Here is a 24,429-nt window from a genome sequence, read left to right as displayed (position 1 = left end):
CTTTAGCAGGTGCATGAAGTTATCGCTATTTTTATACATATTAATGTATTAAAAAGACATCGGTTTGGTTTTATTTGGTTAATGCAATGTTTTAAATTAATTTTGGCTGCTTCAGATTTTTAGTATGTGTTATATTATCTACGTAATCTAGAAATAGTTCTTGGTTTTGCGTTAAAATGACACGTTAACGATTGATTTTTCTACAAATAAGTCGTTTTTATAAACGATGAACGAAAATAACGCACACTCTTTTCAACTGCAAAACCTTCAGAAAAATATGAATGACTATTACGATATTTTAATTAATATTTACCCCGTTGTCGATAGAAAAAAGGACACAACACTCATTGTTTTTGCAATGGATACGCCATTTTCACGTTATCCAAACATGTCACTACCGGCGCGGATACACGACAGTGATAAGCGAGTTACAGAGCTTACAATTCTTCGTAATGTAAACAAAGCGTTTGTTTTCACTTTGAATGTTGAAGTAAAAATTTCAGTTTTAAACCTAAAACCAATGTTTTATACGTTAGGAACTGTTTATCTATGCTTAAAATAAATAAAAAGATAGACAAATCAGGTGGAAAAAGATCTTTTACTGGTATTTTGAACCTATTTAAACAAAAACAGGACACGTGCCTTGTTTACATGACGAAGAATTGTAAGCTCCCCCCATTTTTAATTTTTCTTTAAATTTTTAAAGATTTTTAAATTTGAACTACCTGAGGATACTTCCACACAAGTTTCAGCTTTCCTGGCTGATTAGTTTCTGTGAAGAAGATTTTTAAAGTTTTACTCTACATATTCCTTTGTTAATTTCGACACCCCATTGTGGCCCCACCTAACCCCCGGGGGTCATGATTTTCACAATTTTGATTGTACATTACCTGAGGATGCTTCCAAGTTTCAGCCTTCCTGGCTTAATAGTTCTTGAGAAGAAGATTTTTGAAAATTTCTCAAAATTTTTCATTAATTTCAAATTATCTCCCCTTAAAAAAGGGTGTGGCCCTTAATTTTCACAACTTTGAATCCCCTTTGCCTAAGGATGATTTGTGCCAAGTTTGGTTGAAATTGGCCCAGTAGTTCTTGAGAAGATGTTGATAATGTGAAAAGTTTACGGACAGTTCAGGTGAGCTAAAAAACAGGAAATAATTAGTAAATAGAAGTTATAGTAGGTATAAGCCCCCCCCCTCCCAAAAAAATCAAAACAAAAAAACAACCACGGATTAGGCTTTGCATTTGCAAACCCCTTTTTTTGGCTTCTGAAGAATTTTTTTTTTTTTTGATGAGTCTGCACCCCCCCCCCCCCCTCCACTTTCAAAAACGATGCTAAGTACCTGCCTCTTAAATCAACTTTTGTTCCATCTATTTGCAAACAAAGGATCCAGTTGACTGTTCCAGATGATTCCCTTGTTCCCTTGTACCGTCTTGAACTCCAACTCCCGTCAAAAATGTGTTGGAGTTCAAGTTATCTATCGACCTTACGTTAACATGTGTCATTGCATGGATACTTCATTATCGATCTTGTAAGCAATATTATGTTTTAAGATTTATGTGTATTTTCTGATGGAAATTCAAGGCTGTGTACTCTTGAGGTAAGTTTATAACAGCTTCATGATCCCCATGGCCAGGTACATCAGATTAAAATTTTAGCACATTATCAGTCCTTCCTTTCCTTATTAGAAGATAGCCATAATAAGCAAAAACTAAGCAATCTATTAAGCCATCCTTTGAATAATAGGTTTTCGATGGAAACACGCTCGCATGTGTACCGGCATACATGTCTATATACATGGGGTATTAACATGAATTTTCCTAAGTAAGGATCAGATTAACTGTTATCAAAACACTTGTTTCACTGTCTGATACTGTATCAACTGTATGCCAACAAGAACACGGCTTTTAAAAGTAGATGTAGATGGACTTTGTCAATGTACATTTGTTCTATTTCTTATCAAAAGTAACAAGTTGTAAATATATGATAGAATTTGTACATTGTACATGTATTGATTCAAAATAGAACATCACAAAATTATAATTGGATTTATTTTTTATTTTTTTTCAATAGCTGTGTTAACTCTCCTCCCACCATTGCAGATGAGTGAACAGATTTATGAAAGTGCCACTGCATTTACAAGTATTTCATTGTATAAGTGAATGGATAATATACAATTCAGCCTCATAAGAATGGTAGTAAATGTCACATTTTGTTCTTTTTGTATCCTGAGCTATGGTCAATTTGCTACATATCACAGTCAATTTAAATGTAATTTTGATAGCACTTGATTTTAAAAGTTATGCAACACAAAACTCAATCCCATCAACATTTCTCCAGAATGACAGTGATGCCCTGCCCCCCACCAATGCAAGCTGACCCTAGGGCCAACTTCTTGTTCTGTCGTCTGAAATGAGAGAAATATGGAGATATTAGCAGGGATCCATTATTTCTTAAAAGCGAGGTTTCTTTATATTATTAAAATATCCTAAACATGTAAAGAAATCTTGGCTTTAATAAATATTTGAATAACAAAATGGAGAAAGGGACTATTAAAATAGAAAGCTTTTAAGAACTTTCAAATTGCAGAGAAAATAAGTTGTATAAATGTTTACTGTAATTCATGAGCAAGATGTCCGGTAATTCTAGTCCCAGAGGCAGCCAATGGATGTCCAAGAGCAATGGCTCCACCATTCATGTTGGTGATGTCATTGTTTAAACCTAATTCCTTCTTTACTGCCAGATATTGTGGAGCAAATGCTTCGTTAACCTAGGTAAGATAAGAATTATTACAAATTTATTTGATAGACAAATAATTTCATAATCGGTGACTTTACACATTTAATGTTTGAATTCTGAAGTACACATTCATGGACAATAAAATACTGATGTGATAAATTACAGAAATGCTATGTACATACAACTTTTAAGTAAAAGTTGGTTTTATCCATCCAGATTTCTCATATGATTATATAACCAATATGTTTCCACATCCATGTAAATCACAATGTTGATATCACAGTGTGCACATGGTAAACTGTAGTTGACTTATCCTGGGATATGTAGTAAAACAGCATTTTATCTAAATACCTCAACAATATCCATGTCTTCAATACTCTTTCCTGCAGATTTTAAGGCAGCTCTTGAAGCAGGAGCAGGTCCGATGCCCATTACTTTTGGATCACAACCTATAATAGAATAAAATTAATCTCAATCACTCTACCAACAAATTGAGACATACTGCAAAAGTAATGTACATGTATGCAATGCCTCAGCAACAACAGTAATGACATGTGAATGTGTGAAAATAAATACATTGTCCTATATTCGTCATACTCTGTTGGTGTACAAGTACTCACAGCTTAAATACTGATAGTTAAATCAGGAAAACAGGTACATATGATTTTTTTTAATACAATAACAACTTGGAATCATTTGCATATGGTTAACAAAGCTGAAGAGATAAAAGGAATGGGTGCATGTCAAGTTCACTTCAATTACGGTACCAAGTTTTGAAAAGAAAAACTATATAAATGGCAATGACAGCCTAATCAAAAGTTCCGCCACTCAACAGTAACATAAATACCAGAGATGCCATATGCAACCAGACGGGCGAGTGGGGTCAGGTTGTATTGCTTCACAGCAGCACCGCTAGCAACCACTACAGCAGCAGCACCGTCACACACACCCTGTCCCAAAAAGTGCAGCAAATTTCAGTCATATTTCTTGCAAGAAATTGCTTTTAATAATTTTCATTTTGATAAGATTGAGAGCTAATTTTCTACTCACAGAGGCATTGCCGGCAGACACTGTTCCTCCTTTCTTGAAGATGGCTGGCAGTTTTGCCAAACCTTCAAGGGTAGTCTGTGGCTTGGGATGTTCATCTACTTCAAAGCTTTCTGGTCCTGAAAATTCAAACCACCAACAAGAAACTTCTGTGAATTTTATTCTTAATCATAATAGGCAGATAAATTACCATATATACAATGTATGCATATTGAAAATGAAAAGAATGAAAAAGTAAAATATATATATATTTATGTAAAACACTTAAAAATGAACAAATTTTCAGAATTCATACAATTAATTACATAATTTACAGCATCAACATGAAATAATTTAGAATTTTCCTAAACACTTACCTTTTTTGCCTTTCATTGTGATAGGGGCAATCTCTGCTTTGAAAACTCCAGCGTCTTGAGCTATATTTTATGAAACAATCACATAACATAATTTAGATATAGATTTTTTAAAATTCATAAGCTTGCAAAGGTTTAACCTTTCCTTAACTTGTATTTATGGCATAAACTCTTTTAAACTCACCAGCCTTCCATCTTTGTTGTGTTTGAAGAGCATACTTGTCACAGTCTTCCTTACTGATTTTGTATTGTTCTGCCAGATTTTCAGCTGTGATGGCCATGGGAAATCCAGTGTAGGAATCTGTGAGGCTGTCCCAGAGAATGTCTTCCATCTAAGAAGATAGTAAAAACAGATAGAATTTGGTATTTGCAGGTAAAACTTGGACATAACTTTTTTCGAAATAAAAAACTGAGTCTTTAAAACTTGATATATAATGAAACAATCAGATGATCCTCTTGATATAAATGTATGGTTCAAGTACATACAATCTTGGGTTACATCTATAAACAAGTTCATAAAATAACTGAGTTACATGTATATCTCATGTTAAAGAGGTTAAGCGCTCAATAAATTAGCCATCAGATCATCTACCTTAAATTTTTTTAGATATGATTTTTTTTAGCTCTGTACTATAATATGGTAGAGAAAAAGTTACAATTTAGCTTTAAAATTTTCCCATATCTTTATACAACACTTTTTTCAAAGGAAATTAGGGCTAAAACCGTCGACCCTTCTTATTCACCTCTGGTGCCTTTCCAAGTCTTGTTCCAAAGCGGATGTCCCTGACAGCATAAGGAGCCATGCTCATGTTGTCCACACCTCCACACAAGACAACCTGACTCTCTCCAAGCATAATCTCCTACAAAAAATAGAAAATCATCTTTTAAAATTCCTCAAAATACAAAAATATATGTGCATGACACCTTTCATAAAGAACTAACCTTCCCAATAAATGGCTATCAAAATACATAGATATACATGTATACATATAAGTGAGACTATCACAGCTCTAACCTGAGCTCCATTGATCACGGCCTGGAATCCTGACCCACACAGTCTGTTGACGGTCAGAGCTGGCACTGCCTCTGGGACCCCACACTTCAGTCCCACATGTCTAGAAATGTAGATTCCATCTGTGGCCGAAGCCTGTTAAGAGAAAGTTTGGTCAATATTCCTTGTCACTTTACTTGCAATATGGTGAAGTCTATTAAATGAAACTTGCCATGATTTTGATATGGTACATACTCAATACAGTAATAGAAATTCTAATTGTTTCAATTTCCTATATATACATGTACAATGGTTTGAAAGTAACTGCATTTTAGGTTAAAACTGTCATTTACATGAAATACAACATAATATCATATTTGTTAAATAGTAAAAAAAATCCTTCAAACATTTACAAGGCATTCCATAACTGAATCAAGTTGAAACAAAAAGTTGAACTTCTGATATTCGTAAGTTAAATTAATCTCCCTATAAAGTTAACATGAAAATTACCTATGAGGCTCTCAATAATTTCAAGCCAATAAATCCCAAGATTTTGGACACAATAATAAAGATAATGGGTTAGATGTGTGGTCATCGAAATAAAATCCTAATGGTTCAATAGCTGTTCAAAGGTCAGACCACGAGTCACAGTTGATGCTTAATCTTTTATATCCAATAACTAATTTTTTTATGATTTAAATCATAATCTTTACCTGAATGACATTTCCAATCACAACAGAGTTGACCACTTCTGGATTGACTTTACCAGCCTCTAGAGCTGCTTTTGAGGCATGAATCATAAGGTCTGTTGGGGAGGTTTTGACAAACTTGCCTCCAAATGTTCCAAAGGCAGTCCTTTTGGCTGCCACAATGAAGACATCGGACACAGCTGTAACAAACATGAGATTTAACCTTTAATATAAGCTTGAATTCATGCATGTACATGTACACTTAAATTTCTTATCAATTTTTGGGCTACCAATTTTTACATCCGGGCAAGTCAGAGTTTGAATTCATTTGCCTAAAGGGCAAGTGGATTGAAAAGTTAATGTCTATCTCTGAAAGTAGATGTTTATAGGTCCTAACATTAGGTCTTAACAGTTGCTGCAGTAGATTTGACCCTTTTTTCTCATTTTCTCAGCATGAAAGTTAAAATAGAGGGCACCTTGTCCGATGTTCTATTTTTTATATTTAATCCTATCTTCAGACAACTCGTTTTGTGTTAGCTTCAAAAACTGAAAAAGTTCAAAGTCCACATGTCATTGTCAAGATGAACTGTGCTGCAATGACATTGAATAAAAACCCCAAAACTCTTTGTTAAGCTTCGAAAGGTACTTCCACGTATACTAAATAAAATGATATGAATAGCGAACCTCTTGTTAACACCATTCTCTTTGCCTTTGATTGTCGTCTGTAGTAAAATGATGAAAGGCTCTTTGCAGGTGCACCGGCAGGTAGATTGATCCCGATGTAAATTTCCACTTCACTAATTCAATCGGGATCGCCTGAATTCTTTGACGTAATTTATCCATATCCGGTTGTAAATAAGAACACGTAGCATTTAGCAGTTATTCGTTTATTTCTGTACTGTTTTGTGATAAGACACTCACTTTGGAACTACCCTGGGGTAAGCTATTTTAAAACTAAGGAAATATTTCTTGATAACTCACGTCCGTTCAAAAGAGCTTTTAATTAAAAAAAATATTACTGAGTAAATTCGAAAGAACATATGTTCCTAAGCAGCTGTTATCCTCTGCATGCTTTGGAGAACATAAATGTTTCGATGAACCAAAGAAAAGATAGACGTACGTTTTGAAAAACTGACTGAAGACTGATTTAAGTAGAATTTTTATACAACAGATTGTCATATCTCCCTCATTTCTTTCCAGCTCTATATACAATAACAAAAACGAAACTTAATTCACCATGACACACATATTGTATGTGTTTGTGGTGTGTTTTGTGATTCAAGGAATAGTTTGCCCCCCTGTGAATCAGAATCCAACGCCAAAGCCAGAAGAGGGGAAAGAGGACCAAGTATGAATTCAAAATATTTTTTTCCTTGATTGATGCTCAAATATCATATTTACCACTGTTCACCAGCTTACTGAGAGATAATCAATAAACTTGTGCAGTGTGTTCAATTCAATATCCAAATTTATTGCTAAAAATTTTCAAAATGTCACAAACATCCCATTATTTAATAATATTAAATGTGAACACTACATTCTGAAGATAAGACAATACCATATGTTCCTGGGTATTTAATTTTAAAATTTTTTATAGGATTAGGATGTGCTTTAAATAATATTCAAACACCACAATTTTTTACCAATATTAATGTAAGGTATATGATATTTTAAAAAAAAAGATGTACAAAAATGAAAATGGTTCTATTGAACATGTTAAAGCTTATATATATTGTATCATCTGTGTAAACAATTGTATCTGTTCTTCACAGAAAATTAGTCTTGCATTGGCCAGAATAATTGATTGTAATTTTACCATATGGCATCTCTTTCACCTTTTTTTTCATTCTCTCTCACATTTGTTTTGGTGTTTTTGCAGGACACTGGCTTGCATTATGACAGATATCTGAAAGAAGTTGTGATGACACTGGAAGAGGACCCAGAATTCAGGAAAAAGTTGGAAGAAGCAAATGTCACTGACATTAAGGTTTAAAAAAAATCTTTTTTGTACAATTTCATTAATGTACAGAGAGTTATGGTTAGGCCTAAAAAAAAAAGTTGTGTGTTTCGGGTAACCCGACCTGACCTACAAAAATGGCCCTATCCTACCATTTTTAGATGCCTGATTTTATCCGACTGTGAATTTTATCTTATTTCCAATAAAAAATACGTTTTTAAAATTTGAAACAAACAAACATTCTTAGGATTCAGGCAAAAAAAATAGATAAAATAAAAAAAATCTCCACCTACCTAACCTAATTTTTTCATCAGTGTTACCCTAAACACACTATTTTTTTTTTAGGCCTTAGGAAATATTGCAACCATCCCCCCTTAAAATTCACTATCTTGTTCGAATAATTTTTATTTAACAACACATCTCTTGAACTTTAATTGAAATACTGGTAATATTTTATCATTGTAGTCTGGTAAGATTGCCATGCACTTGGAGAAAGTAGCTCACCATGTACGAGAAAAATTGGATGAAATCAAGAGGAAGGAAGTGAACAGACTTAGAGTATTGGCCAAAGAGAGAATGAAGCAAATGCAGGGTACGGATGTAATGAAATTGGTAGCTCAATTTGGAGGTATGCTGCTTTCTTGTAGATTTTCCTGAGTCTATAGTATGGAGTTGGCTGTTTGCAGTGCTGTCTCTATCTTTGACACTGTATCCTTTCCTGCTTTGTTAAAAACACTCACAGAGCACAATTTATATTGTTTTGCTTTTGATAACAACTAGTCAGACTTGATTTATTGATATATCTTCACTTAATGCACTTCAAGTTTCTTCTTAATCTACAGGGTTAGTGTATAAGTAGAGTATCAAAGTTAAGTTTAGAAATGCACATGATATGTGTGTGTGTGAGAGAGAGAGAGAGAAAGAGAGAGAGAGAGAGTTCATGGATTTATTTTTTATAAGAAAGATGACTTGTAAAATATTAAATGTCACATAATTTGTTCATGTCCTTGGCCGCCAGATCTGACATTTGCTGTGGCCTTCAGGTGCCAGATCTGACATACATATAAACAACATTAAAATATGATCATTAATCACAAAAAATATTGTTGACATTTAATAGTGCAAGGATTTTTTCAGCAATAATCATTAATACATGTAGGAAAAGGACTAATGAAATTATACTGACTGATTTACCTTAATCTTTACCAGTTTTCTTTGTTGATATTCACCTGTTTATTTTCAACATATTTATGCTATTAATTCCTTGTCCTTCTTGCTATGTAATCTGAATAATATATGTACATGTATCATATTTATGTTTGAAAACTAAACCTTGTACTTTTTACTCTGAATTTTAATTGCTATGAGATTTAATGGGATTTAGTGTATTTATTACCAGGGTATTTCTAAATTTGTGTTACTGGTTATTTTGCAGGAATTCAAAAAATAGATGAATCAGTTTTACACCATGTTGATGTGCAAAATCCTCATTCTTTTGAAATGAAAGATTTAGAACGACTTATTCAAAAGGTAGGAAGGCTGAAATTCCCTTACATGTGAAACACTATTACAGCTATATTCACACTTACATGTATAATAATTCACACAGCAAAGTCAGTTTCATTTCCCTGGTCCTAAAAATGAATTATAAACTTATCAGAACTAAAACATAATGTTTATAAGAAATTAAATTCTTTGGGATTCACATTTTAACCATGACTTTTACTTTAGTTCCTCATATTTACTGTTTCTTCTTCTATTTGAATAGTTGGTGCCTTTTTAATTAATCAGATTTGAAAGTGAAAAAATTAATGTTTAGCAGAGCATATTTGCCTTTTACATTGAAATACTTAAAAAAGCACTGAACAGTTTCTTTATTTTTTAAGGCGACTAAAGATTTGGATGAGTTGGACAAGCAAAGAAGAGAGGAGTTTAAAAACTATGAACTGGAAAAAGAACATGAGAGACGGGAACACTTGAAGGAGTTACCTGAGGACGAGAGAAAGAAGGAAGAACAGAAATATGATGAATTGAAGAAGAAACATAAGGACCACCCTAAACTTCATCATCCTGTAAGATTATCTATAGATAAAATGTACATGTACTGTACATATATAGGAATCATTCATGATGTTGAATAAAAAACTTTAATATGAAATCAAGACAAATGAATACTGATGTACAGAGGTACCTCCTGAAGCACATGTAATTTTTTATTTTACCTTAAGATTACCAGTATACCATTTAAACTGGTTACCCTCAATTATTTGGGTTTATCAAAAAAAAAGTTTTTCTGTCAGCATGTCTTGAAAACAATATCTGTATAGCATCTTAAAAGCACCACCAGTAACAGTTTGATTTCAGTGAAAGCTAGTAACCAAAAATGTTATACCGACTGGCTCTTTGTTCTTGGTGAGCAAAGTATCATTGTGGAAGCTGTATGTTTTAGGGAAGTAAGGATCAACTGGAAGAGGTCTGGGAGAAAAACGATCACTTAGACAAGGACGCTTTCGACCCTAGAACTTTCTTCATGAAGCATGGTAAATAATACCGCTTGTTCACATCTTTTTTTAACCTGGAGCTCTTTCTTATTTTGTGTTTGAACAGGGCAGCAAAGCGCAGCTTGAAGAAGTTTGGGAGAAAGAGGACCATTTTGATCCCGAGAATTTTGACCCCAAAACTTTTTTCTATAAACATGGTAACGTTTTTAAATGTGATATAAGTAGATTTCCCAATTAATGTTGTGGGTCTTTACTTAAACTATGGCTTTTTTTTTTGCAAAATAATAATTAGATTATAAAGATTGTTTTAGAAATTTCACAAACTTTGACTTTGTAGATAATATAAAAGATTCTGTCGCCAAATATTATTGAATTTTGGATCCCATACAGGCATGTGGGAAAAATCAAAGAAAACCCAAAATAAGAACAAAAAATGCCAATTAAGTGAAAAAGCCATAATTGTTCAATACCACCCAAATCTATCCTGTAAATTCTAATAAACTTTCTAAACTTTAATTGAAAAATATGTGGAGGCCTAGATTTTAATGAGAAGGGTTGTTGGGTTGCATGTTTAAATACAGGTGGAATTTAACTAACAAAGCATTTTTGCATGTGGCTCAGTCCAGCAGCATTTTATATGTATTTGATGGAACTAACTAATTTTTCTATTTCACACAAGTAAAATTGTACATTCGATTGATTTTCTGATCTGCAAATATAGTTTCATGGTACTTAAGTTTTGAATGTTAATTTAGCTTATGGGTGTTTTTTGTGATAAGTTTTATGCTTGCGCAAATGCAATTTTTGTTGCCTTTATTTAACAGTATGTTTTTAAAATGTTATTTTTTCACATTTCATTTATTAATAAAAAGAAGTTTGCATTCCCCCTCCCCCCCCCCCCCCCCCATTATAGATTAACAAGGTTGTGAACTTTACAGTAGGTTCACATTTTTGTTGAATAAATATTGTAAATTCTATTGAGTAGAGATAGATTGGCTTTTTAACCTTTATAAAAAATGCTTTGTATTCCAAATGTCAAATCAAGACATTCATGCTATTTCAATGATATGCTAATTTTTTCTTGTTTTGTTTGAATAACTGGTATTTCTGATTCAAGAAATAACCCCACTTAACCCAAACCCAAATTCCCCTAATATATAGAGTAATCTAATTTTGAAACTTATTTTAGTTTTGCACCTTTTTGATAAAACGTTAGAATTACATTTTTAAAATTCTTGATTTTCTTAACAGGGTTTATGAAGCATTTAAAACCAGAATTATGCACTGTTAAATGTTGCTTTATATCTTATGTTTATTTTACTTTCATGTTAAGTGCTGAAATCTGATTGGTTTAGATGCAGTTTATAATCTGGTGCATTAACCTCAGCATTAGCAACACACTTGGCAACAAGTAATATGACAAATTGTTACCTGCGCATAAATTATGATATGATAAATTATGTGCATACAGTTTGTCGTATAATTCTTGTCAGCTATAAAGTCTTCTTTAAAATTAAGACATTCAGTATTATATAGGTAATAGTGCCTGTTTGGGAGGGTAACAGTTGAAATTGACACCCCCAAGAAAACCTTTGTCAACCGTCACAAAGCAGTGGTTGACAGTGGTTTTCAAGGGTTGTCAATTTCAACTGTAACCCTCCCTAACAGGCACTATTTATATAATGTTTAAAAAAACAATGATGTATAGGGTATAAATTCCATTGAACAATATTTTTAGGAGTTTTTTTTAAGTTAAGTGTTAAATAAATAAGAGCTGCAATGCATACTGTAATTGAACTTAATTTCAATTCAGCAATTATATGATAATTCATTATGAAATTAAATGCTTGTTTATCATTGTATAAGAACAATGCCATGTCTGCTAGAACATGTTCTGTATATACCTGCACAAGTATTTGAATTGTGCATTTTTATTAGCTTTGCCATACATGTTAACCTACAGTGATGAAAAATAGGTAGATTTTAAACCGAAAAGCGGTAGCATCGCGCGCGGCCTTTTTCGCGTATATTTCAAAGCACAGATTTTTATGTACTACATATGTAGTAAGGGTTTCTGATTAGTAATTAACGATATCAACTAAAATATATAAGACTTTTGAGATTTAGAAATATTAACACTAGCAATAAAAATGTTTGTATGCATTTACCATTATAATGATTACCGGTAAGCTATTTTTAAGGAAAAATATTTTGTCAATGAGTGCAGAGCCCTTAATTAACAATTACCTTTGTTCAGAAAAATAGGTTAAGTTGCCAAAATTGATCATATAAGAGAAGTAAGAACTAGTAGGAATTCATGTGTTCTTTTTCAATATCAAAACGATGTTTACATGCTTATTTATTACAAATGCAGCATTCAATAAATTGTAAGTCAAGTTTACTGTTATGGCCAAGTTAAAAGATATATTCCATCCTCGTTAAAGCCACGTGTGGAATTGCAAAGCTTCTTTTTCCATTGCGAGGATAATATCGACATGTCTTGTAACTAATGTAATCACGGGAGGTGGCCTTTTTCATCGTTCAATGTAAAACACATGCTTGAAAACTTGTCATCCAAGCGACTATATAAAGCCTTTGTGTGCCTCCGATTCAAAGTCACGCGCTAATTTCAAACCCGACGAGAATTTTTGACCACAATGGCTTCCAAAATGGCTTTCTACCAAAACAAGGAACGTATTTTGAAGAAAAGCGGTAGATTTTAGAATAAAAGCGGTAGGCGGGAGACAGAGCTAAAAAGCGGTAGACTTCCGCGTAAATCGGTAGAGTTAACATGTATGGCTTTGCCTACATATACAGATCAATGACAGCACTTGGGGAAATGGATTTAGCACATGTATTGATATATTTGAAGTGCATGACAGCACAGTGATATTGTTTGAGTTAGTTGGTTTAGGATTAATTATATTGACCTTGCAATTATACAATGTACATGTAGTTGAGTCAAAACTTTTTCATTGTAGATCTTGATGGAAACAAATTACTTGATGAAGAAGAAATAGAAGCACTGTTTCAGAAGGAAGTAAGCACAACTTTTTTTTTGCTTAGTGCGCGATACTGGATTTGACTTAATTTTAGCCAGCTCTTAAATTAAATTTAGTGCATACAAGTATATCTTTTTTCAACAATGCTTCAAAATTTTCATTATGATAATAAAGATTTTGAATAGATAAGTTTTTGGTCATGTGCAAAAATGGCATCAGAATGTATAGGTATAGGTTTTGCCAAAATATTTTTACAATTACTAACAAAATGAAATAAATTCCTCAGATCAAATTGTGCCATGCTGAATTAATTTGCAATTTTTTTTTCAATGTACAGGTCTTATGTGATACAGATGAAGCAATTTTTTCTAACAATCATTATACATGCTGATAATATTCACAGTACAGGTGATAAAAATACCCCCAAAAATGACGTCAAATGTGCAAGATTACCTATAAATATCTGTTATCTTTACAGCTTGACCAAGTGTATGACCCCAATAACCCTGAAGACGACATGGAGGAGAGATATGAGGAAATGTCGCGAATGAGAGAGCACGTAATGAAGGAGCTAGACAAGGATGGAGACAAGCTGGTCAGCATGGACGAGTTCATGCAGTACACCAAGTCGGACGAGTTCAACAAGGATGAGGGCTGGGATGTAAGGGCCTTTTTACTTCAGAGTTCAGTGTCCGCTACAAATTTTGTGCTTCTTATTCTTTCATTTATAGTAGCAAGTAAAGAATGACAGACTTAAAGGGAAAAAAAAACCAATAAAATTCATTGTGAAACTTGTATATACCTTTAAAAATTTGTTTTGAAAAACCTATGATTAAAAGTGAAAAAAATGAAAAATGTAAACATAGATAGAAAAATTTATATTTAAAGCTAGAGAATGTAAGTTAAACAAAACCTGCTTTGTGTGTATGTTTATGAAGGAAAATGAAAATGGGACACATGTACATATTGATGTGAAATTTTATAAATTTAAGAGATTATTGAAAATAAAATGTTTGACTTTTTTCCTGCAAATAATTTCTTTAAATAAGTACCTACTAAAAAGAAAATTTCAAGCCATTTTATTTTATACACAAAAAATGACAGGTGGTTCATTTTAATGTATTGATATTCTACCACAGACTTTAGAAAATGAGGAGCAATACACTGAGGAGGAGTTAAAGGAATATGAGAGGATGCTGATGGAGGAGGAAGAGAGGAGGAGGCAGCAGGGGGCCTTTAACAGCCATGCCCAGCCAGGACTTGTGGTGAGTAAAAATCATAACTCTCTATGTAACTTTAAAATATTAATCTCTGCAGTTTCATTTTCACTTATACACAGAAAGAATTCTGTAGTTAGGCCTAGTTGTCATGATTGTAAAAAATGTCTTTTGGTTTGTTTATTTTTTTTAAAGGGTGGGAATTTGGCAGAGGTATAAAAACAGAATCTGCTTTGGAAATAGTGAATCATGACTCTGAATTTCTTTTCTATGTTATTTTGGTTTGTAGAAGGATATAGTTATGGACTGGTTCAATAATAACTTGTTTGTCCACTTCATTCCAAAAAAGCAGGTAATTTTCTCCCTGCTTTGACTGAACCTCTCATTAATCCCCTATACCTTCACTCTTATAGAACCAGCCCCCTCATCCTGGAAATGTGCAACAAATGCAAATGCAACAAGGTGGATTCCATCCACAGGGAGGAATGCCACGGCAAGGTGGAATGCACCCACAAGGTGGAATGCCCCCTCATGGAATGCCCCAACAGTTACATCCTGACCAGGTTGCTGCCATGCAACAACAGCAAGCACAATTCCATGCACAGCAACAACAAGCCCAGCTCCATGCTCAACAACAACAAGCTCAGCTTCATGTACAGCAACAAGCCCAATTCCATGCTGAGCAACAGGCTCAACTCCAGGCTCAGCAACAAGCTCATGCACAGCAGCAGGCTCAATTCAGTGCACAGCAACAGGCGACTGGAGGACAGGTTAGAAGATAGCTTTTGAGATTTTTTTTATTCCATTTCTAAATTTATATATACTGTACATTACTGGGTAGGTGTGCTCATTTTGTTACTGATTATTACTGGTACTTGCATATTTCTTCCTTGTTTGAATAATGTTTTTAAAAAAACCAGTTTCAATGCCCAAAGAATAGAATGGAAAATTGTATCATAACATATACTGTGGTTTCATCAATATTCGTTGAATACCAATTTTCGTTGATTTCGTTTGTAAGTTTATCCACGAAATTAAATGTTCATTGAAATGCTATTTCTATTAACATTTTGTATTGATGGGGTCATTGACCACGAATTTACATATCCTTGAAACTGTGATTTTCTCCTTATCCACGAAAATTGATACCCTTGAATATTAATGAAACCACAGTATTTAAAAAGATATAACAAAAAATTAATTATGTTCCCTAATGGTAGCTATTTAAGGTTCCCCATCCTCAGCCTCAAAGTATTTTTTTCATCATAGAAATGTTATTTATTTTTCAAACTTTATAAATAAAATAAAAAGAATTTTTTGGATGGTATCCTTGCATTTTATGAAGTTATTACAAATTTGGCAATAATGGATATAAGGGAATAAATCTACAAGTTGAGATCAAATTTGAAAACAAAAACTGTATGGGTGGCTTGAACCCATTTACCTTTATATAGTAGGTCTTTGTGGAGCCACTAAGCCAAACAGCTTGTTGAATATTTAAGCGTGATATTAAAAGTACAAGACTCATTAAATTTGTCTACATAAAAGGCAGATTTATGGTACAAATAAAAAGAGTTATCTAAAATTGCTAAGGTTCGGAGATCGTTAAGCCTCTGTTTAGAAATTGAATTTGAAAGCTTTGACACAGTTTATTGAATTATCCTTAGATAATTAACAAATCTTTGAAAAACAATTGATTTTTTTAATAACCATAATGTAATAGTGTATTAATCTAATAGTGTATTGCAATTGAAGTCAAGTTTAGCATATTATAGCATATGAACAGAGATGAGTGAATGTTAGGATGTTAATCTTGAAGTATATGTAATGGACTAATAATTGTTTTACAGCCTCCAGTAGGACAGACTCAGCAAGCTGGTCAGCCACCAGCACAAGCAGGTCAAGGACAAGTTCCAGTTCAAGGGCAAGTTCCAGTTCAAGGGCAAGTTCCAGTTCAAGGGCAAGTTCCAGTTCAACGAGATGTTCCTCAACGACAAGTTCCAGTTCAAGGACAAGTTCCAGTTCAACAAGGACAGCCTCAACAGACTGGACAGGTTCCAGGTCAAGGTCAGCAACAACAAGGACAGCAACAACAGCAACAAGGACAGGCACAGCAACAACAAGGACACGATCAGAAGCCTGTTGCTTAGAATGCCCAGTGTGATCACACAGCTTTGGTTGGCTTTAATTTTATTCCAAAAATGATCAAAGACTTACTACATCTTGATTTGCATAAATGTTTCTTTAAGATATCACCAGAACAAAATATTCAAGTAATTTAGGAATGCATTAAGAGTGTATGGTGCTATGTTAGTGAAATTGACCACCTGCATTATTCAGTGTGTATATACGTACATGTATATTTTTTTAAGTACCAAGAGCAGAAACGTTAGTTGAATTGTTATAGGAAGACAGTTATTTGGTTCTGAAATAATTCAGATGTGGATGTAATTTATTGCAAAGTAAACAAAATTTATGTTTATTTTTTTTTTAATGTTAATGAAATACATGTAATGCATAAGGAGCAAGTAAAAAAAAACCATTTACATTTCGATTGGGTAAAGTGTACTTGTATAGAGTGCCAAAAATGGTTGCACAGAGTTAAATCATGCGATATATAGATCTAGTCATACATCATATGTGCTGATATACTGTATACAGGGAAGTTTTTGCCCTTATGTTATTTTTGCCCTTTTTGCCAGTGAGCGAATTTAAGAGGGGAGTATTCCAATGTTGAAAATAATCTCCCTTTAAACACGTATAGGTGAATTCAAGACGGGTCAAAACAAGGCGCTAGTGTAGACAAGAAAAAATTACATGGGTTGAAAATAACCATTTATACACTATTTTCTTAATCTTTATGGTGCAAAGAAGCAATAGCTTCCATAATTAATATATTGTTTTAGAAAAATATCAAAGTTAGTAAAATTTAAATGGTTGCCAGTTATAGGAGTGCGTATCTTAATTAAAAGATGGCATATCATATACATGTTGGAAGTCTGTCTGATTGTTGATTAATCTTTAATATTTTTACATGGTTTTTTTTTTTTACTTGAAATGATATCAAATTTTACTTTAGATGTGCCAGAAAATTTGATTTTCAATTACCGGTAAATGATGTATATGTATTATGAACAAGAAAATAAACGCCACAGATATTCCCCCTTTTGAAACCATCATGAAAATGGTAGCTTATGCATATGCATGAAGATGTATATCACTAGTAACTAAAATTATTTTTTCATTTGTTTATTTATGGAGAGAATACGTGTAACGTAGACATTTTGTCGTATTTTGTAGAGAATGAAGATATATTATCCACATTGTTTTGTCCTATTTTTGTTTGTTACATATATTGTGGATTATGTTACAATCTACTTGTTTGTTTTAATTGTTTTCTAGTGTAACATGTTCATAAGTACACTGTATATGGCTAATGATAATAGAGAAATTGATTTTTTTTTTATGTATACATCAGATTTTATCTCTCAGTTCATTTTCCATTGATTGTTAATATTTTATTCACTCATTGTAGTTTATCTTGAAATTTTCAAATTGTGGTGGATTTTTTTTCTTGATTCTGATTTACTTAAGTGAGAAGTCAATGAAATCTTTTTAGAATAATTTTTTCATGTTAAATTACTTATTAGCAAGTAGATTTTGATCTCCGTAATTTTTTTTTCTCAAAATGTCTACCTTGTTGTATTGTGATACTCTGTCAATTTGTTCTTCCCACATTCCATACCTTAAAACCTAGCTACATCTTTTCGTTTTTAATCTGAATTTTTTGGCATTATGGATTTTTTGTATTATTCTAAAAATGTTGATAATGAAATTCTCTAGGGCTTTATAACATGTCCAGGGAATGCAGTTTGTAATTTTTTTCCCATAATTTATAAACAAAAAATCATTTTTTTCTGGACAAGTGTCGTGTGTATTGTTGCTGTGCATGCATATTTGTCTTGAATTCCTTCCGTTATAAAGAAATCAGTCCCACTCATCGTAATGGGATTCTCAACAGTTCATATCTACGATGTCCAGTCTTCATCGAAATCACAGGGTGGTTGAACCATAAGGCTTTGGTTTATGGAATTATAAATAAAAATGAATAATTTAATCTGTATTTGTTTGGGTTTTTCTTTTATCAAGAGTTCAGGAACGTGTTATGATAACATCAACAACAAAAATAAAAAATATTAAAATTTAAAATATGAATTCATTTAAGCATTTAGGTGAATGATTCAGTACAAATAGCTTCAGTAGTTTTGTGCATGGCGTTTGCATATAATGACATTGTCAGTTAATGGTAGTGGCAGTTAATGACTGTCTGATAATGGCAGTGTCAGTTATTGGTAGTGTCAGATAATGGCAGTGTCAGTTAATGGTAGTGTCAGTTAATGACTGTGCCAGTTAAGTAAATGGCAGATGCGTGTAATGGCAGCTATTCATGCATTTAGAATAAAAGATGTAAATTATAAATATTTGATAGTGGATCACGAAGATATATTCGTTTTTATTAACGATAAAAATATTATTACTTTATTCCTTTATACATGTATATCTAATTTTTCAAAATAATTACAGCATAATTCAAAACTGTGGAATCATTTTTATTCGTCATGGATCAATGTTCCTGGGTATCTAAAAGTTTCCTGGTTCGTGGGGACGTAATTTCATTAGTAGTGCTATTTCGTTATTAAATACTAAACCAATGCTTTTATATACACTGGTGGTGTAAATTCGTGGGCAAGTGTTAGCCACGAACATTGGCCCCCCACGAACAATGATGATTCCACGGTTCGATTCTGGTACCAGCGCGTTATCCATTGACATTACAGGGTATAAACATGTAGTTTTTTGTCGTTTTTTATTTTCTTTTGGGATTTAGAAGTAGATGTTAGCAACAAAAAATGAATGTTTAATTTAAGAAGGAGTACAAGCGCAAAATTAACTTTATGGGAACATCCTCAAGTATGATTCGAACACCCGCTCAGGGGGAAAAGTGTACATATTTTCCGCTTTCCACACTGGGATACCGAGACACTTTGTCCACAACACTTGACGTTTATATATTTTTTAGAATACAGAAAAATGTACTTTCTTACTAATAATACATGTAGTACTAAGCGACACGAATGATGACCCTTAAAGTTTGACAATTGTTAGTGAAATAAAAACGTTTTTCTATAAAAAGAAAAAAGTTTTTTTCCATAATAAGTTAAGACTGTATTTTTACATACATGTGTAAAGATGTAATATCAGAAAATTAATTTAATACCCTTCTACATTTGTATAACAATATGTTATAAAAAAAATCATTATGATACTTATATTAGTTATATATAGAACTGAGTTTGAAACTGTCCAAAGTAAATGTATGAATCCACTGTGAAATCCAATGCACATCACATAAACTGAATTGTAATTTAAAAAAAATATGTAAAACGACTGTGAAAACTTCTCGACAAATTCGATGCTTCCCTTCGAATTTTCATGAGAAGCACCATTGTGATAGCTGAAAGGAACGGCAACCGAAAGACCAAGATCAGGGGGGACGACTCGTTTAAGGTAATTCAGAGATGTCATAAACCGCAAGAGCTCGCCAGAATTCCATACCTCGCAATGCAAAAACGAAATGCGCAACCTTGTTCTGCTGAACATGCCGTTCCTCTGTTTCTTGGTTTGGTTTCACACAAGAACAAAATAAAACGTGTGTTTTGAAGCAAAAAAAATGAGTCGATCAGACATGGGGACTTCGAATATCTTGCACACTTCTACACCCATTCCTACTCAACACCCGCAAAGCCATGGCATCTCGCCGTTTGACTTCTTCCAGTTTTGCGTAAAACTTTTTCAGCCTTACATCAAGGGGCTCTTTGCGAATAAAACGAAAACTTGTCATTAACTGTCTCGCTTTTGCCTTGAATGGGTTGATGTTTAAACTTTCACTGCGTTTTAAACTAGAAACTCGAGGTTGTATTTTCGTGTCCAAATTTTCACTAAAATCGTCGAATTCGTCTACTTCTTCAAGAGCGAGTTGCCGAGCCCTCTCTTTCTCCCTCTCTCTGGATTCTACCCACGAGAAAAACGACTGTCTACGGATCTCCGCCTCTGACGTTTTACCCGCCTGTTTAAGGGCGGGAAAGACCTTTTTCTTCTCGGTGATCCATGCCATGAAGGATTTTCTTCGAGACGAAATAGTCTTCGGTTTCTTTGGAGTTTCCTCCTCGTCGGATTCCAAGTCATCAGACGACACACTAGCGTCATCCGGGCTACTTAAAACAGCCGCGATTTGGAGATACACAGACCCTCTCCTGTTAGTCAAAGTTGTCCCAAGAAGAGGCAACGTTCCCGGTCGTTGAACCGGTTTCGATTCATTCTGCACCTCTTTGCCCGCAGGAGACGGGCAAGATATCTTGATTTCTGGCATGGTAGGATTCTTTGACGGTGCCTCTGGTTTTCGTTGTGTTGTCGGTACTGTGGAAGGTTTGATACTGACGAAGGGACTACACGATGGCTGCGATGGTTCTTCCTTGATGACATTGTCAACAATAGACTTAGCTAGGGCTGGAGTTGTAACTGGGGCTGGAGTTGAGGATTCGGCTGTTGGTAAGGATTCTAATGATCCTTTGATCTTAGAGAGGCGTTCCTTGTAGCCAGGATTCGGTTCCCGTCCCAGGTATCTGTAAAACATTTAAAACGACCCGATGTAAATGTTTGGCATGCCAATTTACTTTGAAATTCGAAAATATATAAAAGCTTTCTATCGTTTTTTACGAGAGATCATTTCATGATCAGAGTAACACTTGTCTATTTTACAAGTCATTGGATAAATTCAACTGGCCATGTATTCATGGGATTATCCCAAAGCCCACTTGTTAATTTTAACTTAATATATCTCGTAATACCGGGGTATCTCATTTAGATGTCTATAAAATATTTGTTGTATATTTGCAAGATCCCTTAGGTCAGTGGTGGATTACTAGCTTCCCTTCCTCTAAAATCACGAAATACAATGTATCTGGTAAACAACTTTTACAAAACAACTTATGACTAAGACCAAGGCTAAAGTCAGATTGGGGCTATTACATACATTATCCCTACCCTCTTGACATTTAACCCTTAAACCGATTCAAAACACGTTTTTTGATAATACTTACGACGTGAAAAACAGTTTTATTTGTAATTCGTAACCGATTTCATGGCGGTTTAAATTGCATGACCCCCAAAAAAACTGAAAGAGTTATGAAAAAAAAGTTCACAACTTATCTTACACAGGAAATAAAATGTCAAAATAATTTCAAACATGCTACTAATTCCAATACAAAATTTGTCCAAGTATCAAATAACGCGATTCAAAATTCTAAAGCAACAAAATTATTTGTTGTTGTAAAATAACGAATAAATTTTCTTTAAAAGAAAACAAAAATATTGTCATAGATAAATTTCAACGAGTCGCACAGGTTATACCATGAAAAGTTCGATACAATAGATATCAGTGACTTCAGTGATTCTGCAAGAGCTTTCATGACAGTGTGACGGCAAATGATGATAAAGGAATATACGTAACAGTGAAGGATTCTCTAGGAACTTACTTGACGGCGTGACACTGACGGATAATACAAAACTTCACGTGACATCATTTCAGCGAAGGTTGATATATCACAAAAATGCATGACAGCGAATAATTTGATAGAGACTTACGCGTGGCTGGCACAACAGTTACTTAAGTGACAATAGGAAGTAAAGTGGAATTGGTGACCGCAAAAGGTTTGATAGGAACTTACTTGAGAGCGTAGCAGAGAAGGGTTATAGAAAAAATACGTGATAGCGAATAAATGGATAGGGACTTGCGTGACTTTGTGAACGTTAATGATTCTGTAAGAATTTAAAAGTTAATAGCGTGACAGTGAATTATAATATCAGGGAACTTACTATATGTATATGGGTTTGATAAGAGCATACGTTACTTTAAAAATTCTGTTGGATCTTATGTGTTGGCCGGATTCTATTTTAGAAACATTAGTGACAGCGAAGGATCAAAAGAACTTAAGTGGTAGCCTGACAGTGACGAAATCTACGGGAACAGCTTAAATAAAATTGAAGGAATCGAGGGGACTTATGTAACATCGTGGCAGTGAAGGATTCTTTAAGATTTTACGTGACAAAGTGAGAATTAAGGAGTCGATAGAAACTTACGTGACAGCGAGACAGTGAAGGCTTAAGTGACAGCGAGACAGTGAAGGAGTTAATTGAAACTTACGTGACAGCGAGACAGTGACAGAGTCGATGGAAACTTACGTGACAGCGAGACAGTGACGGAGTCGATGGTAAAGTACGTGACAGCAAGACAGTGAAGGAGTTGATTTAAACTTACGTGACAGTGAGACAGTGACGGAGTCGAAGGGAACATACGCGACAGTGAAGAAATCAGTGGGAACTTACGTGACAGCGAGACAGTGAAGGAGTCAGTGGAAACTTACGTGACAGCGAGACAGTGAAGGAGTCGATTGGAACTTACAAGACAGCGAGACAGTGAAGGAGTCGATGGAAACTTACGTGACCGTGAAGAAATCAATGGGTACTTACTTGACAGTGAATAAATCAATGGGAACTTACGTGGCAACTAAGAGTGACGAAATCGGTGGAAACTGCTAACGTGAAAGTGAAGGAATTGCATGATGGGAACTTAAGCGATAGCGCGACAGTGAATAGCTCTACATACGTGACAGCTAACGATTCTTTAGGACTTTATGTGACAGTGAAGGGTTCTTTAGGAACTTAAGTAAAAAATTTGACATGGATTGATACTTTAGGAACTTACGTGACAGCGGCGTGGTTATCGTCCGACTCGATCTTCTGGACTTGTTTCAAGAAATCCCTCGTATCGAACCTGTCTCTGTCGATATGAGAAATACTGAAAGTCTTCTCTCTCTTATACTGATCCAACTGCTTCTTCAAATACAAATCCGCCAAATTGTTCTTTATATTCAGTCTTTTCAACGACACCCCCGAAGGACCTGACAGTGTATCCATTCTGGGTCTCTCTTATCAAAGAACGTTTTCCTTTTTTTCACATATTATTTTTATTTTCAACAAAAGTTCTTCCAAAAATGTTCAACGCCCATCTAATAAAAGGCGACACTTTTTAAGAAATGATTTTTAGAAACAATACGTTTATGTTGATGCTGAATCACGGGTGATATCCATTTTCAGTTACCTGCATGGAACGGTGATTTGAAACACGCCCTCATTAACTTTCAACATTGTCGTTTTAAAACAACTCCTCCGCACGAAATACAGAAATAAGTCACAATTAACAAGAGTCGATCGAATTTAAAAACAATTCCTAAATTGATGGTCAAAGCCTGCAGTTAAAAAAATATTTGTTCATGAGTCAAAGAGAGAGACTTGTACTCCATGTATCAATGATTCACTGTGACTGTCAACAAAGCGAAAGGGAAAACCGGCGATTTAACGCCGTCCTATGTTGCTTGGAATTACCAGTATTAATAATCTTAATCCGACGCAATATCAATCCGTGGAACCAGTTAATCACTTTGTTAGAATATTAATTACCAAAGCCAATACGCTGGTACAGTGGCGTGTACTTGTTCTACAGTTTTAATTTACACGTCTAAAAGTTCAAACATTCACGCGTGTTTTGATATTAATATGATGTGCTCTTTCTGGAGAATTTACGAAACCCTTTTTAAAAAAATTCAAACTACGAGTGACGCTTTGGCGGAAAGGGGGGGGGGGGGAGGGGGTCTGGGACCCTTTACTTAGTTGCTGAAATGCTAGTACACATGCAAAGCAATCGAAATTGCATAAACTAAGTTATCCGATTTTGCCCAATGTTAGATTCTATTATTATAACCCGAAGCTTATTGACATAAACGTTGCACATTCTGGCACAATTATTAAATTTAGTT

At 34.1% G+C, this 24,429-nt stretch overlaps 3 protein-coding genes across 5 annotated transcripts; 1 reads left to right on the top strand and 2 right to left on the bottom strand.

The window, feature by feature from the left end:
- Positions 1 to 2,035: 2,035 nt before the first annotated feature.
- Positions 2,036 to 6,636, bottom strand: LOC105320064 (3-ketoacyl-CoA thiolase, mitochondrial). The gene is made up of 11 exons (XM_011417830.4): positions 6,502 to 6,636; positions 5,842 to 6,017; positions 5,153 to 5,284; positions 4,881 to 4,997; positions 4,322 to 4,469; positions 4,141 to 4,200; positions 3,788 to 3,903; positions 3,585 to 3,687; positions 3,089 to 3,186; positions 2,614 to 2,768; positions 2,036 to 2,405 (listed from the first exon to the last, which is right to left on the bottom strand). The coding sequence occupies exons 1-11, from the start codon at positions 6,515 to 6,517 to the stop codon at positions 2,324 to 2,326; spliced, it is 1,203 nt and encodes a 400-aa protein (XP_011416132.2). The 5' UTR covers positions 6,518 to 6,636; the 3' UTR covers positions 2,036 to 2,323.
- LOC105345567 (nucleobindin-2) lies at positions 6,621 to 18,611 on the top strand. 3 transcript variants are annotated; one of them, XM_011453755.4, is made up of 12 exons: positions 6,621 to 6,755; positions 7,018 to 7,165; positions 7,697 to 7,804; positions 8,240 to 8,366; positions 9,210 to 9,304; positions 9,661 to 9,846; positions 10,224 to 10,314; positions 13,257 to 13,315; positions 13,756 to 13,938; positions 14,417 to 14,542; positions 14,908 to 15,264; positions 16,345 to 18,611. In XM_011453755.4, exons 2-12 carry the CDS (start codon positions 7,055 to 7,057, stop codon positions 16,642 to 16,644), a joined length of 1,743 nt encoding a protein of 580 aa, XP_011452057.3. In that variant the 5' UTR covers positions 6,621 to 6,755; positions 7,018 to 7,054; the 3' UTR covers positions 16,645 to 18,611. The 3 variants fall into 3 exon arrangements, with proteins under 3 accessions (XP_011452057.3, XP_011452056.3, XP_011452055.3); XM_011453754.4 differs by lacking the exon at positions 10,224 to 10,314 and adding an exon at positions 10,382 to 10,472 and having other exon boundaries at positions 8,240 to 8,402; XM_011453753.4 differs by having other exon boundaries at positions 8,240 to 8,402.
- Positions 17,833 to 24,176, bottom strand: LOC105345568 (uncharacterized). Its single transcript, XM_011453758.4, has 2 exons — positions 23,319 to 24,176; positions 17,833 to 21,177 (listed from the first exon to the last, which is right to left on the bottom strand). Exons 1-2 carry the CDS (start codon positions 23,528 to 23,530, stop codon positions 20,235 to 20,237), a joined length of 1,155 nt encoding a protein of 384 aa, XP_011452060.2. The 5' UTR covers positions 23,531 to 24,176; the 3' UTR covers positions 17,833 to 20,234.
- Positions 24,177 to 24,429: the final 253 nt, after the last annotated feature.

The sequence above is a fragment of the Magallana gigas genome, chromosome 5, assembly GCF_963853765.1.
Source record: "Magallana gigas chromosome 5, xbMagGiga1.1, whole genome shotgun sequence".
NCBI classification, from domain to species: domain Eukaryota; kingdom Metazoa; phylum Mollusca; class Bivalvia; order Ostreida; family Ostreidae; genus Magallana; species Magallana gigas.
This window is presented reverse-complemented; position numbering and strand designations above follow the sequence as displayed.

Bases quoted from the DNA above. Each gene is read 5' to 3' on its own strand.
- LOC105345568 (XM_011453758.4), bottom strand. From the start codon at position 23,530: ATGGATACACTGTCAGGTCCTTCGGGGGTGTCGTTGAAAAGACTGAAT. The intron at 21,178-23,318 runs GTAAGTTCCTAA...AATGTTTTACAG, and splicing joins GATAACCACGCCGCTGTCAC to ATACCTGGGACGGGAACCGA.
- LOC105320064 (XM_011417830.4), bottom strand. The intron at 4,201-4,321 runs GTGAGTTTAAAA...CATAAAATATAG, and splicing joins ACAACAAAGATGGAAGGCTG to CTCAAGACGCTGGAGTTTTC. The intron at 3,904-4,140 runs GTAAGTGTTTAG...TTGAATTTTCAG, and splicing joins CACAATGAAAGGCAAAAAAG to GACCAGAAAGCTTTGAAGTA.
- LOC105345567 (XM_011453754.4), top strand. From the start codon at position 7,055: ATGACACACATATTGTATGTGTTTGTGGTGTGTTTTGTGATTCAAGGA. The intron at 13,316-13,755 runs GTAAGCACAACT...TTATCTTTACAG, and splicing joins AAGCACTGTTTCAGAAGGAA to CTTGACCAAGTGTATGACCC. The intron at 15,265-16,344 runs GTTAGAAGATAG...ATTGTTTTACAG, and splicing joins AACAGGCGACTGGAGGACAG to CCTCCAGTAGGACAGACTCA.